The sequence below is a fragment of the Hypanus sabinus genome, chromosome 8, assembly GCF_030144855.1.
Source record: "Hypanus sabinus isolate sHypSab1 chromosome 8, sHypSab1.hap1, whole genome shotgun sequence".
Lineage (NCBI taxonomy): Eukaryota > Metazoa > Chordata > Chondrichthyes > Myliobatiformes > Dasyatidae > Hypanus > Hypanus sabinus.
Window position 1 is genome coordinate 54,104,619 of NC_082713.1, and position 16,962 is coordinate 54,121,580.

A 16,962-nucleotide genomic window follows, 5' to 3' on the forward strand; every position below is an offset into this window, starting at 1 on the left:
TGGATGACTAATCTTGCCTCCTGTTCACAAAAAAAAATAAATGGGTATAAGAATCTAGGTAATTTTTGTTTCATTCAGGAACACTGATATCAACTGGATGGCCTTATAAAACATCTCAGTAAGATTAAGATGGGAGATCCAACCTGGAATTATTTCTGCATTGTGGCACAGCTCCTCAAACCTGAACTCAGTTACACAAACTATATCACAATATATACTCAGGAATATTGAACATCTTTAACAAGAAACCTGGGAAAAAATTAAATACTATGAACAGAAATGGATAATATCCATTTAAATTGTTTTAATTACTTCTTTGCAATTTGGATACATAGCGAAGAAATAGGTTTATACTAGTACAGAACAGTATTCCTGATTAAAAAGAGTGGTCACTTCAAAACTAAAGTTTTACTGTGTTTAACAGCCATTCTTGATAATGATTAAACAAATTTATTTTAAACAGAGCTAATTGTTCTTATAGTACAACAAAAATATACATAGAAAGGAAAAATAGCAATAGAACAAAACAAAAAATTTACAATACAAATGTTAACACCTGCTCAACAGGAAATCCACAGTATCCAAATTTGAATTCAAAAATGCACATTAGCATAATTACTAAAAGTAATTCTTTAAAAACATACAGTATAAACTACCATGTTTGACAACATTTAAAGCAACAGACATCCTGTTGAGTTTTATTGGACTCGGTGTACTGCAATTGAATAAAGTAATAAACTGGACTAAACACTGATAACTATGATTTCACTCTGTTTAGGTTAATCTTATATTCTTTAAAATTGATCAAATTCTGCAAATCACAAATCTCAAAATGTTATCACTACATCAAGACTGAGAACTCATTTACTAACTTTTCATGATCCAACCAACAGATAATATTTCCAATTGGGTAGTTTCATGGACTGTTTTAGTAAGGAAAACATGAATGCCCTACTCATATCTCAGTTGGATTCTTCATCAGTGCCTGGAAGGAGAGAAGGTTAGATTAAAATGTAGAGGACACCATTTCTTACATAATTTCAAATATCTGGTCATGCGAATCCATAGAATCAATAATTGGGGAATAGAGAAACTGATCATAGTTGGGGGGGAAGAAAGCAAGAGGATGTAGGGGAGGAAAAATGACCTATATGCCTGAAAATACTCTTTGCTCTATTTAGAAGACTGGCTTCTTGAAGTGGCCATTAGAATTGAAACTTATTTGTTCAAACCAAGAATGTCATAATCAGCAATTTAAAACATGAAGGACAAGATAACGATTGTTCTGTTTAGACTGCAGAAGTAATTTATAAATTATATTGTTTTAGCTAAATTTCACATAGCCTTAAAATCTTAAAATTAAAGTTAAACAAAAGCAGTTTACTGAAATCTTAAGCGAATATCTATTAAACACAATTATCCCTCTTACAGATTACCATCCTGTAAAACTAGAGAACCTGTCCAGAATGTAAAACATAAGGTAGGTGGAGGGGATTGACAGAATGATCACACTATACACAAGATTAAATAATCTAACATCTCATTTTAAAAATTTCTCCCTCACTCTGTGCAAAATATTTCCACAATGTAGGGTGTGGTTTTAACAGGTAGACTTAAACATAACAAGAGCATAATAATTATTGCTGGTTCTAGTCCAAGATGTGTTAGAGCATCAACTTTTTTTAAATTAGCCCTAGCTGCAAATACTGTATAGACTTGATTTTCACCAGATCATGTGCTAACAGGAAAATCTTGCGCCCACTTGAAAAAAAAATCAGATGTTGTTCTAAAGTGACTTCATCTTCTTTGCCACAGCATTATCTGAATCTATTTGACTCATCTTTAATTATGTTCTTTCCTTCACAATGATAAACTGTCAATGCATCGGTCATATACTGATACTAATGTTGCAAAGCTACAGCTTTAGACTTAGGTGTGCAGAAAATTTTATTTTATTTTCAAAGGGGTGTGTGTGAAATTACCCAGGGGTAGAAAGAAAGAAAGGATTGTTTAGAATTCCAGGTGATCTCAAAAGATAATTACCAAAATTAAGCTAACATTCAGCATAAAATGGCAAAATTTCAGGACTAATAAAATGCAGCTACAAGAATTTCATACCACTTGTTTAGACCAATGTGCCTTATATTACATATTTTAACTATATTTTATATCATATAGACTTTGTGTCAGGGATTTGGATCTGAAACAAACCCAACATTAGAAAGATCAAATTATAGCAGGCAGTGTCAGAATGTGCTACAAGTATGTTCTCCAGATGACAGTAGAAAAGGTACTGAGTACCCTTTCATTAGAGTGAACAGGCTCATCATTTGTTCCAGTTGTTCTTTACAAAGCTGGGAAATGAGTGTGATTCCCAGACTCCAAACCATCATGTTAAAAAATGACATACATTTAAAAAACTTTTTTTGTTTTAAATCTGAGTGAAGGGACATCATTCATACAGAGAAACAGTAAATAAATCAAAACAGGTTTGGTGCAATTTTTTTTTAAACTGTGAGAGTTGAAGTCAAGAATGTATGTGAGGGAAGAGAGGCATTGAAGGTAAAGAGGTTGTGAAAACTAATAAAACAAAGTGAGGTCATATGTGTACCAGAGTTATAGTCTCAAAGGGTTATTAACCCACTAGATGTGCAGCATTAAATAGTTTTATTTCCCCTCCCTGAGGAGGTAGGTGGGGTGGGGGGAATGAAAATAAAACAAGAGGAGGTCACACAACATTTAATTCACCACTGTTTAACATTTACAAAGTTAAATCAACTGAAGTAGATAAATCAAGCATGTCTCCAAGCACTTAGTCTTGGTTCTGTAGTGTTCTGCTAGCATGTTGGTTAAATTCGAAAACAATTTCAACTCAAACAAAGTTTTGCTCTATATAATTTAGAAGTCGGAAAACTTAAAGCAAACAGCTAATTCAATAATGAATACTGGCTGGCTCTACAATTTTTTTAGCATTTCAATCTTATTTAAAAATTAATCAGCAAAGCAAATGTGACTTCTGTAATTCAGCCATAAAGCTGGGCAATATGCCTACATGTTATGGGCTCCACCAGCTTCTGTTTAAGCTACAAACGATGAACATATTATTCAAAATGTGAAACTGCAGTCACTGTTTTCATATTTTAATAGGCAATTTAATAAAAAAATAATTTGACTGGAACCTAATCTGATACAAGTTGATACAACAGAAATTAAAGTTTTCTGTAAATAAAACAGCATTGAATAATGCTGAAGCTTGATTTATCAACAAGTGTAAAAAAAAATCCTCATTGCTGCTCCTTGCAATTTTGTTCTTGCCCTTTCACTCAAAAAAAAATTGCCATGACAAACGGATTTTGTTGTAATAAACACAGAATAAACTCATTCCATGATAATTCAATGTTACCGATTTTCATAAATATCTATTAAGATACTGTCATCCTGAAGCATATTTAAGATAGGCACAAGCATCTACTGGCTTTGCATTTAAGTACTGATGTGGCATATAATGTAGTTCTATACACTGGACCCGTAATATAAATACATCTTGAATAACTTGCCTCAAGTAAATTTAAAGAAACACAAAGCAGGAAAAGACATCTGTTTTTGAAAGGACCATTTTAGAAAACAGCTGCATCAACTTGGTTTTGTTTCCACCTTCTTTTAGTCAGGCCTTGAACGTGCTGAGCATTACATTCCACAACATGCACGCATGGAGCAGTCAAATGGGCTAGCACCAATTACACAAGCAAGGTGCTTAGAAGTATATAGAACTGCATTCTTTTGCCTACTGCATCCTCAATAAAAAAAACATTCTATTGGTTGCATGTAAACAGCTGTATTATAACAATGCAATTCAGCACATTGAGATAGTAACGTTAATTCCCAGGTTCCCATGATCTGCAAAAAGATGAGCAATAGAAGTATCAAAAACTAAACAATCACTATTCATGATTGCTGCTGCAACTCCATCGTGGATAGACCTTGGAGTAGCCTCCCATGTGAGGCGTCGACGGTTTCCATTCAATTCTAGTCTGTAGGCAAAGTTTTCAGCTTGCTTACGCGTGCCTATCAAGAGGACAATAGCAAAAAACTGTTGATGGCCTTCATACTTCTCTTGTTTCTCTAACACCAGCATGAAGTGGTGGCCAAAGCAGGACTGCATCATAACCCAATCCACAGCACCAGGAAGATTGATGTCAGTTGCCAAAAACACAATGTCCTCGCCTTGAAGCGTTGTAATGCTTTTATGCGCATGCATGAGATGAGGCATGACTGCCTCCAATGATCCTTGCCACTTGCAGGACGCTCCTGGGCACGGGCACATGTATGGGCGAAATTCACACACCTCCTCATGTTCTGGCTTTTCTGTATGGTGCAATGACAAGAGACATCCAGCCGAGGCATACTACATTAGGATGTGGGGTGGGGGAGGGGGGAGAGGGGTAGATGTTGGTGTTTGGAAGCAGAGAGGTGGGACAGGAGGAAAAATGTTTAATTACTAAAATGAATACAATAATCATTTTACAATGCATATCCAAGAAACAAAACAGCAAAATCGGTACAAAACTCAAAATTCAGTATGTTATTTTTAAGTTCTGGTTAAAATAAAATACAAACTTTAAAAAATATATAACCAGTTAAGATGTGGAAAAAATGGTGTTAAAAGTTAACACTACACCAGCCGGGCATTGCTCATAGACCCAGCATCAAAATCAAATTGGTTTGGCATCTAAAATATGGATGGCAGTTAATGGTTTATCTCTCCTGGCATATCCAGCTTTCCAAGACATTAAATATACTCAGGTCTCACTGCACCAGATCTTAATCACAGCTGCTACAGAAAGCAGTGAAAAAAAGAACAGGACAAAACAGGAAAAACCTCCAAATTTATTAGGCAAACAATTCAGCATGAAGGGTTAATTTCTGAAGAGAAGTTGTACCATTTTAAACAAAAAGTGAAACCACAATAACATAACATCTCTAAACTGATCATTCTACAAATTTATTCAATGTTTAGCTGAAAACCAAGTTAGTACAACACTGGAAAATGGAACATTTTGAACTAATTTCTACAAAACTATAATGCACAAATTATGATGAGTTCAGTAAGTTGAGATTTAACCAGACTGAAAATACTGTACCCATGAAAAGATAAAATACTAAATGTGAACTACAGTAAAGTAAATCTTAATGAACAATAGTTTCCTTAGGCCTTACCTTTCACAATACTACCGGCTACATTCAGCACTTCATCTTTCATTTCCAATTGTCCACCTCTCATCACATCTCTCATCTCCACCCCTGCAGGGACCACTCTGTCGACAACTCCCTAGGCTGTGCAACTCCATTCTCTTGCCTCACTCCTTGCAATTTTCCTAGTAACCACAGGAGGTACATCCCCTCCTCCCTCACCACCTACCAGAGATTGAAACAGTGCTTCCAGGTGTGGCAAAGATGGCAATCCAACTGCAATCACATTTGGAGCTCAGTGTGAGTGAGTGAGACCAAGTGTAGACTAAATGACATCCTACATAACTACCAATTGTCCTCTGCCTCAATGACCCAAATCATTTTTTTAAAATAAGCTGTTAAAAAACAGCAAATCATTTTCTTTGGAGCCATTTTAAAATATTAGTATTCTTTTACAATTTTCAATGGGCAACTAAAATACTAGTTCTGTTTAAAAGCACTTTTAAAGCAAAATTACTCAAAATAAGACTTCTTTAATCCCTATCATTTTAACATTCAAAATTCTATTTTTGTATGGACCAATGCAGGTGTATTCAAAAACACTATACATTTCTTGATTCAAGTGGAATTAGAAAGTATTAGCAATTTATATTTCAATTGAAAAGGAAATGATGCACCATAAGAACTTAAGTTTGGTCCTTCATGATTCCTGTGCCTGACTCGTAAAGTTCATTTGCCATTTTATGCATCTATTTGAAGCTATCAGTACAAGCTGTCCCCAAAAGACAATCAATGATACCTTCAGAAGACTCATTATGAGGAAACAAAAATTAGAAGCCAGACATGTCAAATAACTAAGGGAACAGTCTATCCTAATGGTGTAAAGAAAGGAAAAATGCTCTATTTGCATAGATTTTTTTAAATTATTGAGGGTGAAGTGTAATAAAATATTATAAGGTAAATGCACAAAAAGCACTTTTTATAGAAAATTTAAAACTTATTGCAATTAAAGATGAGATATAGCATCATCTGTTATAAAACATCACAAATGGGACCATCAAAATACTAATTTTCAGCGAATGCTCTCAATTCATTAGCTTCCCAATAATGAGAACACAGCAAGTAAAATAACGTCATTAGTTGATGCATAAAGGGTGCAAAGATTATTAATTTCTATAACTGTTTGAAAGGTACCTAAAAGTAGCTTTAATTCTGTATACTATCAAGGGATAGGCAATATTTGGCATAGCAAAACATTTAAACTACAAGTATTATTTTGCCCAAAGGAGCTACAAGTTAAAAGGAAAACAAAACTAGGTGTCTGTCCATAGAATGAAAGCAGCAAGCTTCGGGGGGGGGGGGGGGGGGGGGAATGGCAAATATACACTTCTTCCTGAACATGATTTGTTAAACATTTAGTATTGTAAATAATTTAAATCAAAAACATGTACTTAATTTAACATCTACTATGCAAATTAATTATTTCTCTGAACTCCTCTACTTATCTTTATGAGGTGGCCCATCAATTTTAAACAGTTCCAACACAGACATTAAATCAGCAAAGCAGAAACTACTTTTCTTGTTTGCTTACTACCTGGCATACAGGATGACATAAAAATTCCTTAGAAACATACTCCCTAGTGATTCTGCTAAATGAACCAATCTCTGGAGGAAAAGCAATGCTTTTTTTTAAAAAAGGTGTTTACTCCCAATTTACATAACAGCTTTTTTTTAATGAGGCAACTAAATTAGTCCAATGCACCCACTGTTTCAACTAGATACTTTAACACACTAATCTAACAAAAAAGAAACTGCCAAGTAAAGATTCCCAATAAGTCTCATCTTCTATGCTAATTACTATTAGCGAAGAATGATTAATCCAGAGTCTCGATCAAAAGGCACACAAAAGGTTAGATTGTTAATGTGTTAGTCATTACCCACTAATGGCACCTCATTAATAATGAAGACATTTCAGAGCAAAAATAATGTAAATTGTGTTCTAAAGCATCGAATGCAAAGCTTGCTAATATCACAAAAGAATGAAAAGAACATTTTCTGGTTGATACAAGGACTCACCAGATGCCTGTGCTCTGGGTGTACTTTACACACATGTCGTGCTGAGGATGATAGTGATCGTCTTGTTTTGTTGAACTGACATTGCAAATGCATAAGATCCAGCACAAGATTGAAACACTGAGCAAAGCAAAACATCACAACCATCGAGGTATCAAGACTCAATAAAGAAACAGTACATTTGAAATAAATATTCACAATCCCTTCCTCAACAGCTTAGTATACTTTTGCTTTCTCTCCCTAAATAAAACTAGGGATTGGAATATATCTGCAGCAGCAAGGTAACCAATCAAGAGTAGAGTTTGACAGTCATGTGATCCTTCAAGAGAAAAACCATCTAATTAGACCTCCCATCTTAAATGTGATGTTTAGAACACCCTGGAGAATTCACTGTTGAATCCTAACCTCCGAGACTAATCACATATGTGAACTGGTTCCAACTGAAGTGGATTGCTCTGATATACCGCTAATAGTGGAAATGATTGACGCCGCACAACTTTGAATGCCCAGAACTACAAAATAACATTTCACCTGTTAATTATGCATACCTGCAGGTGCATATCTACAACAGAAACAATATTCCAAAAGAAGCAATACAAAATATTAAATTATTAATATGTGAAAATGGTAACATTCTGAAATGTTGCAAGCATTTGACACAAAGAATATTAAACAAGATTGGTGAGCTGCAGGCACTATTAACCACATGGGATTAAACTGCAGCAATAATGGCGATCTGGCTGAAAAAGTAAGGATTAGTTTTTGAATAAATCTGGGCAGAAGTTGTTCAGAAAAGACGGGAAAGAAGTGGAAATGCAGGTCAGTATTAATGAAAATATAGCAACTCCAGAAAGAAGGACCATGGCTAGAATCTACTTGGTTAGAGATATGAAACAAAAGCCATTACACTACTGGGGAAAATTCCTTTAGTCACCAACTAGCAGTTAGGAGATTGAAAAGCAAATCTGCAGGGAAATTAGAGATGAGTAAAGCTGTGTAGTAAGGATAACGGGGAACCTTTATTATCCTAATAAAAACATTGAAGGTAATAGAAGGAGACATTTTTGAATAATATTCGGGAGAACTCCTTTGATTAGTAGATTTCCAGCCCAAAGAGGACACTGCTGGACTTATTCCTAGGGAATGAGGTGTGACGAGGGAGGGAAGGGAGAACAATTATTGCTCCACATTTAAAAATAAAGGATATTGATCATGCCAACCTAAAACACATTTAGAAGTACACTTCCTTACCACATAAGCAGGAGCTGCTCATCCCATCAAATTCACCAATCTTTTTCTCTCATTTTTCCCTGTAACCCATTCTTTCATGTTTCTAACAACTACCTCAGATTCCAATCTGCCTGCAGAAGCAATTGCACAAGGCTAATTAACCTACTAGCATGTTTGGGATGTGGAAAGAAATGAGAGCACCTAAAAAGCTCACATAGTAAAGGGGATCAGATCAAAATTGGGTGGCTGGCACACTACACTACCTACTGCAGCACTGTTATGTGCCACAGTTCATCCCCCAACCTGAACCAGGCAAGTTACAAAGATTGGCAGCAGAACTTTAACAGAACAAAGGCATAACGTGTGATAATTCAGATAGAGTCAACATACATTCTTTAGAGGTTGAAGGGCAAGGAAAATAAGACAGTTCTCCCTGAATGACCAAAATACACCAGAAAACAAGGATAAATGACACATTAACAACAAAGGGAAAACCAGGCCAATTATATAGGGGGAGAAAACAAAAATAAAATAATCAACAAGCACAAGATAAGCAACAAGTATAAAGGGAATTTTTAAAAACTAAGCTGTGAGAGGACTGTTAGAGCAGAGGTTGATTAAAAAAAACAAAAAACAAATCCTTGGAGGCAGAGGTCATGGCTAAGGTACCAAGTATTTTATCAAGATTGCTGGACTCTCAAAAGAAAGATGAGAAGGACCTATAAAGACTGACCATTCTTAATTTGCATAGATCACCTGGTTGAGATGGAATGCAACTACATTTGAGACAAGGGAGGACAAAATTGCAAAATCCCCACTCATTATTACCTATGAATTTAGCTTTGCAAAAATCTGATAACAGTAAATACTACAGCTTCATTAAGTAGCTACAAGCAAGTTAGTTTAACTGTGATACTAGGTAAAGTTTCAGAAATGATAATTAGGCACAGAGTTAGCAGTAACTTGGACATATTTTGATTGGGGCAAGTCAGCAAGGATCTGATACAAGTAAATTGCACTCCTACTCTAATATTTCTATGAATCACTAAAATAAAAGGATATTAGAACATTGCCTTCAAAAATGTGCATTAAATATAATCAGCAGAATTTATTCTTCTCAGTGACAAATGCATTCCCTCTCTGAATGAAACATGGATGAAAGAAAAATTACAACTGGGTAGTGATCAATCTCTTAAAAGGTGAAACAACTAAACAAGAAGATAACTTGCTCAAAAGGGCTTAATTTGTAAATTAGGTAAAAGCATTTTAAACTGGAGGATAATCAATTTTCATGGGATCATGCATCATGGAACATGAAACTAAGAGGGAATACTGGGACAGTATAGTCAGTAAACACAGCTTTTTTTTAAAAAAGTGGCATCTCAAAGTTACCATTTAATTGCAAAGCCCTGTTTAGGATTTAATGTCACTTGCAGAAAATATTAACGTATTAAAAAATTGGGTGCCATTGTATCGTAGTGGTTAACGCAATGCTATTAGAGCTGGGGGCGGAGTTCAGAGTTCAATTCCCAAGTCATCTGTATGGAGATTTCTCAGATCCTCCAGTTTCCTCACACAGTCCAAAGACATAATGGGTTAATTGGTTAATACTGGGCTAATCCCATGATTAGGTTAGGGTTAAAATGAGATGGTTGGGAAATGCAGTGCAGTGTGGTTTGACAGGCCAGAAGGGCCTATTCCACACTGCATCTCTAAATTAAAAAAAATTATGTCACAAACTGATGGTACTCAGCTTGTCTCCTAGGTATCTGCAGATAAGGAAAACTGTCAAATCACAGATTTAAATTGTTAACGCACCAATCCAATTAACAATCTAACTAAAGCTAAATACACATTTCATACCCTACCCCCTACACCACCTGTTTTAACTCAAAGCTGTGTGAAATTCCACTGATGCTATATGAAGGATCCAATGATGTTTACAATGGAGTCACAATAATATAAATTTTAACATTGGAAGATAATGTATTAACTTCAGAAATAACTTCCTAACATTTGTGTACCAAGGTCAAAGTACAGTCAAAGTGAATTTCAGAACCAATATTAAAAAAGACACATGTACAAGAATTTTCAATAAAAGAGGTAAGTATACTCATAACTTAATTACCACCTATATTTCAAGTGTCTCAAATACTCTCCCACCTCAGTTTGCGTATCACATGGTGCCTTTTAACACCCTTGTCCAAACATGGATGAATGTTAAATTTCAGGTGTAAATGGATGACTGATCTCAACTTCTGAGCAGCATTTAATCACAATTCCTAACAATTGGTTAGTCATTCTCAGTCATGGGCCACTGCTATGGCTAATTCTGAAAAATGTCTTAAAGCCACACATTTTCAGCTGATTCACCAATAAGCTTCCCTCCATCACGAGGTCAAAAGTGGGAAAGTTTACCATTGTTTGCCAATGCCAAATCTGCAATGGTGACCATTAACCTTAAACATTGCAGCCTTCCCGATACCTCTTTACAGAAAGAACATAAATTATTCTGAAGAACTGTTAATACATCTTGCGATTCAGAAGCACTCCAGAATAGTAATTCTCCTAACTCCATTGTTAGGAGAAAAATCCTTCACTACTACACCACTGTCAATAACAATGGAATTTTAGAGTTAATTTTACTTTAAACTACAGTGAGGAAGACATACTGTCTTGCAATGATGCTGAGCATTAGTATCACCTTTCCCTGTTTTGATATATTATATATTCCATTATCTTATGAATTTTGCATTGCCATCTTCCAAAAGTCTTTTACCATTAATGCATCAACTGCAGGTCATATATATTACACCCTTGCTGAAGAATGAAAAAAGCTGCCTATCACAATGTTTTACTGAAGCTTAGCACTTTGCTTTTATGCCATAAGGGTATGGTCCATTAAATAAATGTATTACTCTGCTGTCACTTGCATTATTTATTCCATATGGGAATTGGGAGTTCTTTTCCCACAATGAACTCAGTCCATTCTACAGTCTCTATATTGATATTTTGAAATTAGAATGTATTTTTTTAAACCACCATTGGTTAAATCTGAGAATTCTTTTAAAGAAGGTATCATCTCTGGCTCACTTTCCCCCAAAATGATAACAGAAATCAACACATTGACAAAAAAAACCCTAACAAAACACACACAGTGCTGAAGGAACTCAACAGGTCACGCAGCACTTATGGAGAGGAATAGAGTGTAGACTGTTGGGCAAAGACTCTTAATATTGGAAAGGAAAGGGGAAAGAAGTTTAGAAGCTGGGAGGTGAAAGGTGGAAAAGGTAAAGGACTAAAGAAAATCTGATAGGAGAGTGGACCATGGGAGAAAAGGAAGGAGGAAGAGCACCTGAGGGAGGTGATGGGCAAGTGAAACAGTCAGACGGGAGCCAGAGTGGGGAACTGAAGATGAAAGAGGGAAGGGGGAAGGGGGAAAATTTACCAGAAGCTGGAGAAGTCAGTATTCATGCAATCAGGTTTGAGGCTAACCAGATGGAATATGAGGTGTTGCTTTCCAACACAAGAGTGGCCTCATTGTGGAAGCAGAGGCCATAGACTGGCACATTGGATTGGGAATGCAGATTGGAATTAAAATGATTCATCAGCAGAAATCCTGCTTTTAGCTGATGGAGCAAAGGTGCTTGACAAAGCAGTCCTCCAATGTGTGTCGGGTTTCACCACTGTACAGTAGACTGCAATAGGAACACTAGATATAGTAGACAACTGCAACAGATTCACATGTGGTGTTGCCTCACCTGGAAGGCCTGTTTAATGCCCTGAATGAAGGTGAGGGAGGGGGCATATGGGCAAGTGTAGCACTTCTTCTGCTTGCAGGGATAAGTGCCAGGAAGGAGTTTAGTGGAGATGGACAAATCAACAAAGAGGGAGCAATCCCTGTGGAAAACAGAGCAGGGGTGGGGTGAAAGCAAAGATGTGAATGGTGTAGGATCCCTTTGGTGATGGTGGAAGTTGCAGAGAATGATGTACTGGATGTGGAGGCTCATGGGGTGGTAGGCAAGAACAAGAGGAACTCTTATTCCTGTTAAAGCGGCAAGAAGCTGTGGTGCATATGGATATCTGGGAAATGGAAGAGATGCAGGTAAGTGCTGTGTCGATTGTGTAGGAAGGGAAACTCTGTTCCTTGAAGGAGGACACCTCTAATGTTTCAAGGAAAGGAAAGCTTCATCCTAGGAAGAAATGTGGCAGAGATCAGGGAACTGTGAAAAGCCTTAATGATATTTTAGACAGAAGGCACTACGGGCTGTCCTTAAATAATTTTTCATTAACTAGAATGCAAATATATTTTTTATTCAGAATGGATTACCTTGCACTCATCTATATCTAAATCTATCTGACAGACTTCTGACCAATTACTAAATCTCTTCGGAAATGTATCTTTAAATGAACAGAGTCACTTGTGTATTTCCCCATTACTCCTACTTTCTGGATCCTAGTGGTGTTCAGCCAAATTCCAAGTTTGTTCAAAACTTTGTTTAAAACAGCCTCTCAAAGGCAGAGTTACATTGGATTTACAGAACACAAATCAGCTGCTTGACCCATCAATTCTGGTGGTTTTGTCGCCTGCTCAAACCTCTAATCTTTTTCCATTTAAATAGAAACACAGAAAACCTACAGCACAATACAGGCCCTTCGGCCCAAAGCTATGCCAAACATGTCCTTACCTTAGAATTTACCTAGGGTTACCCATAGCCCTCTATTTTTCTGAGCTCCATGTACCCACCCAGGAGTCTCTTAAGAGACCTATCATATCTGCCTCTACCACTGTCGTTGGCAGCCCATTCCATGTGCTCACCACTCTGTGTAAAAAAACTTACCCATGACATCTCCTCTTTACCTACTTCCAAGCACCTTAAAACTGTGCCCTCTAGTGCTAATCATTCCAGCCCTGGGGAAAAAGACTCTGACTATCCACTTGGTCAATGCCTCTCATCATCTTGTACATCTCTATCAGGTTACCTCTCATCCTCTGTCACTCCAAGGAGAAAGGGCCAAGTTCACTCAACCTATTCTCATAAAGCATGCTCCCCAATCTAGGCAACATCACTGTAGATCTCATCTGCACCCTTTCTATCGTTTCCATATCCTTCCTATAATGAGGTGACCAGAACTGAGCACAGTTCTCCAAGTGGGGTCTGACCAGGGTCCTATATACCTCTCGGCTCCTAAACTCAATCACACGATTGATGAAGGCCAATGCACCGTATGCTTACTTAACTACAGAGTCAAGTATCAACATACTATTACTTGCTCCCCCATCTGCCCATCCAGCCTCCTTGTAAAATGATCAAACTATTCATTTTTTTAAAATGTCCTTGTTAATCTGTGGTATAACTTCAGTGACTTTGGTATTTGTTCTTCACATTTTTGACCACCCATCTCATCTTACTTGGTGGGGGGGGGGGAAAGAGAGAACTAATAAGCTAAAATAAACGAACCATGCTCTTTCAAGTCCCAAAAATGAATTGAGTTGGTGCTTAGAGTAAAAGAAAAACAGTCTAGACTACTTGATGGAATCAGTATGAATTTCTGAAAGAACTACAATCTAAGAATGCTTCACTCGTTCCCCACATCCAAAGATATTGTACTCAGAATGAGAACGTTAAAACAAAAAAATATTTAAAAGAATCAAAATGTGCTACGAATTTATGACAACTTTGATAAAACATTTGCCATTGTCACATCTTGCAAAAACTTCAGTTTCTCAAGCCTAAGGTAATTCCCAGTTTAAATAAAATTATTTCTAAATAAAAGCTCAATATTGTAAACTAGTCAAAATGAGGGATTATCATAAAGGAACAATAAATATTCAAGAATGCACTCCACTTACGCAATTACTTCACAAACAATAAATGACCGCAATACATAATTTAAAATTCTAAATGTTTCATATCTGTGTTAAATATTTGTGCCAGGAATGTGCTGCCAGCAGATAGTAAGGCAGATACAATAGCATGTTTAAATGGACAGATGAACAGGTAGGAAATGGATAGAAATAAACCATGTACAAACAAATGGGATTAGTTTTGTTTGGCATCATTGGGGACAGATACTGTGGCCCAAATGATATTCCTATGCTGTAGTCTTGCATGTTATTGAGCCTCTTTAAAAAAATTGATTTTATTTGCTCTTAAGCAGCTTGTTAAAAAAGCTTTTTAAAATTTGTAGTTTGCTTTCCCCCAATGAGATTTATTAATTATCTTGGTTAATAAAAATCATCATTTCTGAATGCAGAAACAGTGGAGGCCGAAAAGAGGAAATGGACACAAGGAGATTTATGTGGGCAGTTTTCCTCAAAGTCAGTGACAAGTCCTACCTCTGTAGCACAGGCACAGATTTTCCAATCAATCTATCCACTTAAATTAATTACACACAGTATAACTGCTAATATAATGCCTTTATTCAGGGCATGCAAGAACAAGCCAGAGATTGTTTAAAGATTAGCTATATTTGTTAAATATATATCTTGAAACCAAGTGAAATGTCATTTTTGTCAACAACAGTCTGAGGATATGCTGAGAGCAGTCTTCAAATGTCACAGCATGCCCACAACATACTAACCATAACCCATCAGACCATAAGATATAGGAGCAGAAGTAGGCCATTCGGCCAATCAAGTCTGCTTCATCATTCAATCATGGCTGATCCAATTCTTCCAGTTACCCCAACTCCCCTGCTTTTGTCGTGGTTTCTCATGCACCACAAACGACCACGAGACTCAGAAGATTCTTCAAGAAGTATTGAACTTTAGTTTGCAAATCAAAGCTGAGACAGTCATTGAGCTAGTCGCTGATTACCCACCGATCCTTGTACATAGCATTTTTTATAGCAATCTCCTGGTTAGTTGCATTAGCATATCCAATCTGTCTACAGTTGCGTCTCACAAGTACACCCGCCACTATTGTTTCTACCCATTGACTTAATCCTGTTCTAATCTACATCTCTTAGCTATCGCTCATTAACACTGTTACACAGCAAACTAAATTGGATAAATGCAAAGCAAATAGCAAACTCAGACTACATAATCTACATCTCTTAGCTACCTCTCATTAACACACCATTGTCTTCTACATTCATAAGATTTCATTTTCTAGCAAATAGCAAGTTCAAAGCTGACTACATAGTTTTGGTTACACAGCAAACAATACAACTTTTATACTCAAATACTTTCAAACCAAAACCTTTGATGCCCTGGCTAATCAAGAACCTATCTATCTCTGCCTTAAATGCACCCAATGACTTGGCCTCCACAGCTGCTCGTGGCAACAAATTCCACAGATTTACCATGCTCTCATAAAGTAATTTCTCCACGTCTATTCTAAATGAACATTCTTCAAATCCTGAAGTTCAAATCTTGTCCTGGACTCCCCTACCACGGGAAATAACTTTGCTGTATCTAATCTGTTCAGTCCTTTTAACATTCAGAATTTCTATGAGATTCCCCCCTTATTCTCCTGAACTCCAGGGAATACCGCCCAAGAGCTGCCAGATGCTCCTCATACGGTAGCCCTTTCATTCCTATACCTTTTTGGAATGTGGGAGTAAAGTGGAACACCCGGAGGAAATCCAAGTAGTCATAGAGTAGGAAAGCATCTAGATTAACTGGGAAACTGGTACAAGGAATGGCAAAAGTGAAGTTATTTTGTGAAGCAAACCAATCTAAGTTATACACAGTGAACTTCAAGGACTTGAGTGTTGTAGAACATAAAACTAAGAGTTTAAATACATAGTTTCCCAAAATTAGACAAAGTGGTGAAGGCATATGGTATGCTTGTCTTCATCAGACAGAGCATTAAGAGTTGGGAAGCCATGTAACAGCTACATAGGACGTTGGTAAAACAGCACTTGGAGTGCTGAATACTGTTCTGTTCGATTATTGAAAGGATGACATTAACCTACAGGATGTACAGAAAAGATTAGCAAGGAAGCTGTCAAGAAAGGAAGGTTCAATTTATGGGACGACACTAGATAATGTAGTTCTGTTTTTCCTGGAGCAAAGGAAACCAAAGTATGACCTTAGAGATTTATAAAATCATGAGGGGCATAAGGTGAATGATCACAGTTGTTTTCTCAGGAATTGTGGAGGGAGGAGAGAGAAATAAACCAGACTCCAAAAGGACAGAGGATTAATGGAAGCAGGTAAAGATTTAAAGGGACCTGGGAAAGTTTTCCCACTCTTTGGGTATATTAAATGAATTACAAGAGGAAACAGTTGCTGCAGATGCAATCACAAAGTTAAAAAGGCATTCGAACTAGTTTATGAAACCAGTTTGGAAGATGTTAGGTGATGTTTTTTGTCAAATACATGTCTAACAGAACTAATTAGGGACATACTTCAATTGGCATAAATGAGTAGAGCTCTTTCCTTGATGATTAACTCTATAATCCTAAAACAGAATGTCAACTGGATCAAGTGACAAAGATAAAAAAAAATGTACACCATTT

At 36.6% G+C, this 16,962-nt stretch overlaps 1 protein-coding gene across 1 annotated transcript in view; it reads right to left on the reverse strand.

Moving 5' to 3' along the window:
- Nucleotides 1-284: 284 nt before the first annotated feature.
- LOC132398149 (E3 ubiquitin-protein ligase Siah2-like) overlaps nt 285-16,962 on the reverse strand; it is a 36,155-nt gene continuing 19,477 nt past the window's right edge. Inside the window, exon 2 of the mRNA XM_059977196.1 lies at nt 285-4,405. Coding sequence (XP_059833179.1) covers nt 3,854-4,405 — 552 coding nt within the window. The 3' untranslated portion in view covers nt 285-3,853. The remainder of the gene's footprint in view (nt 4,406-16,962) is intronic.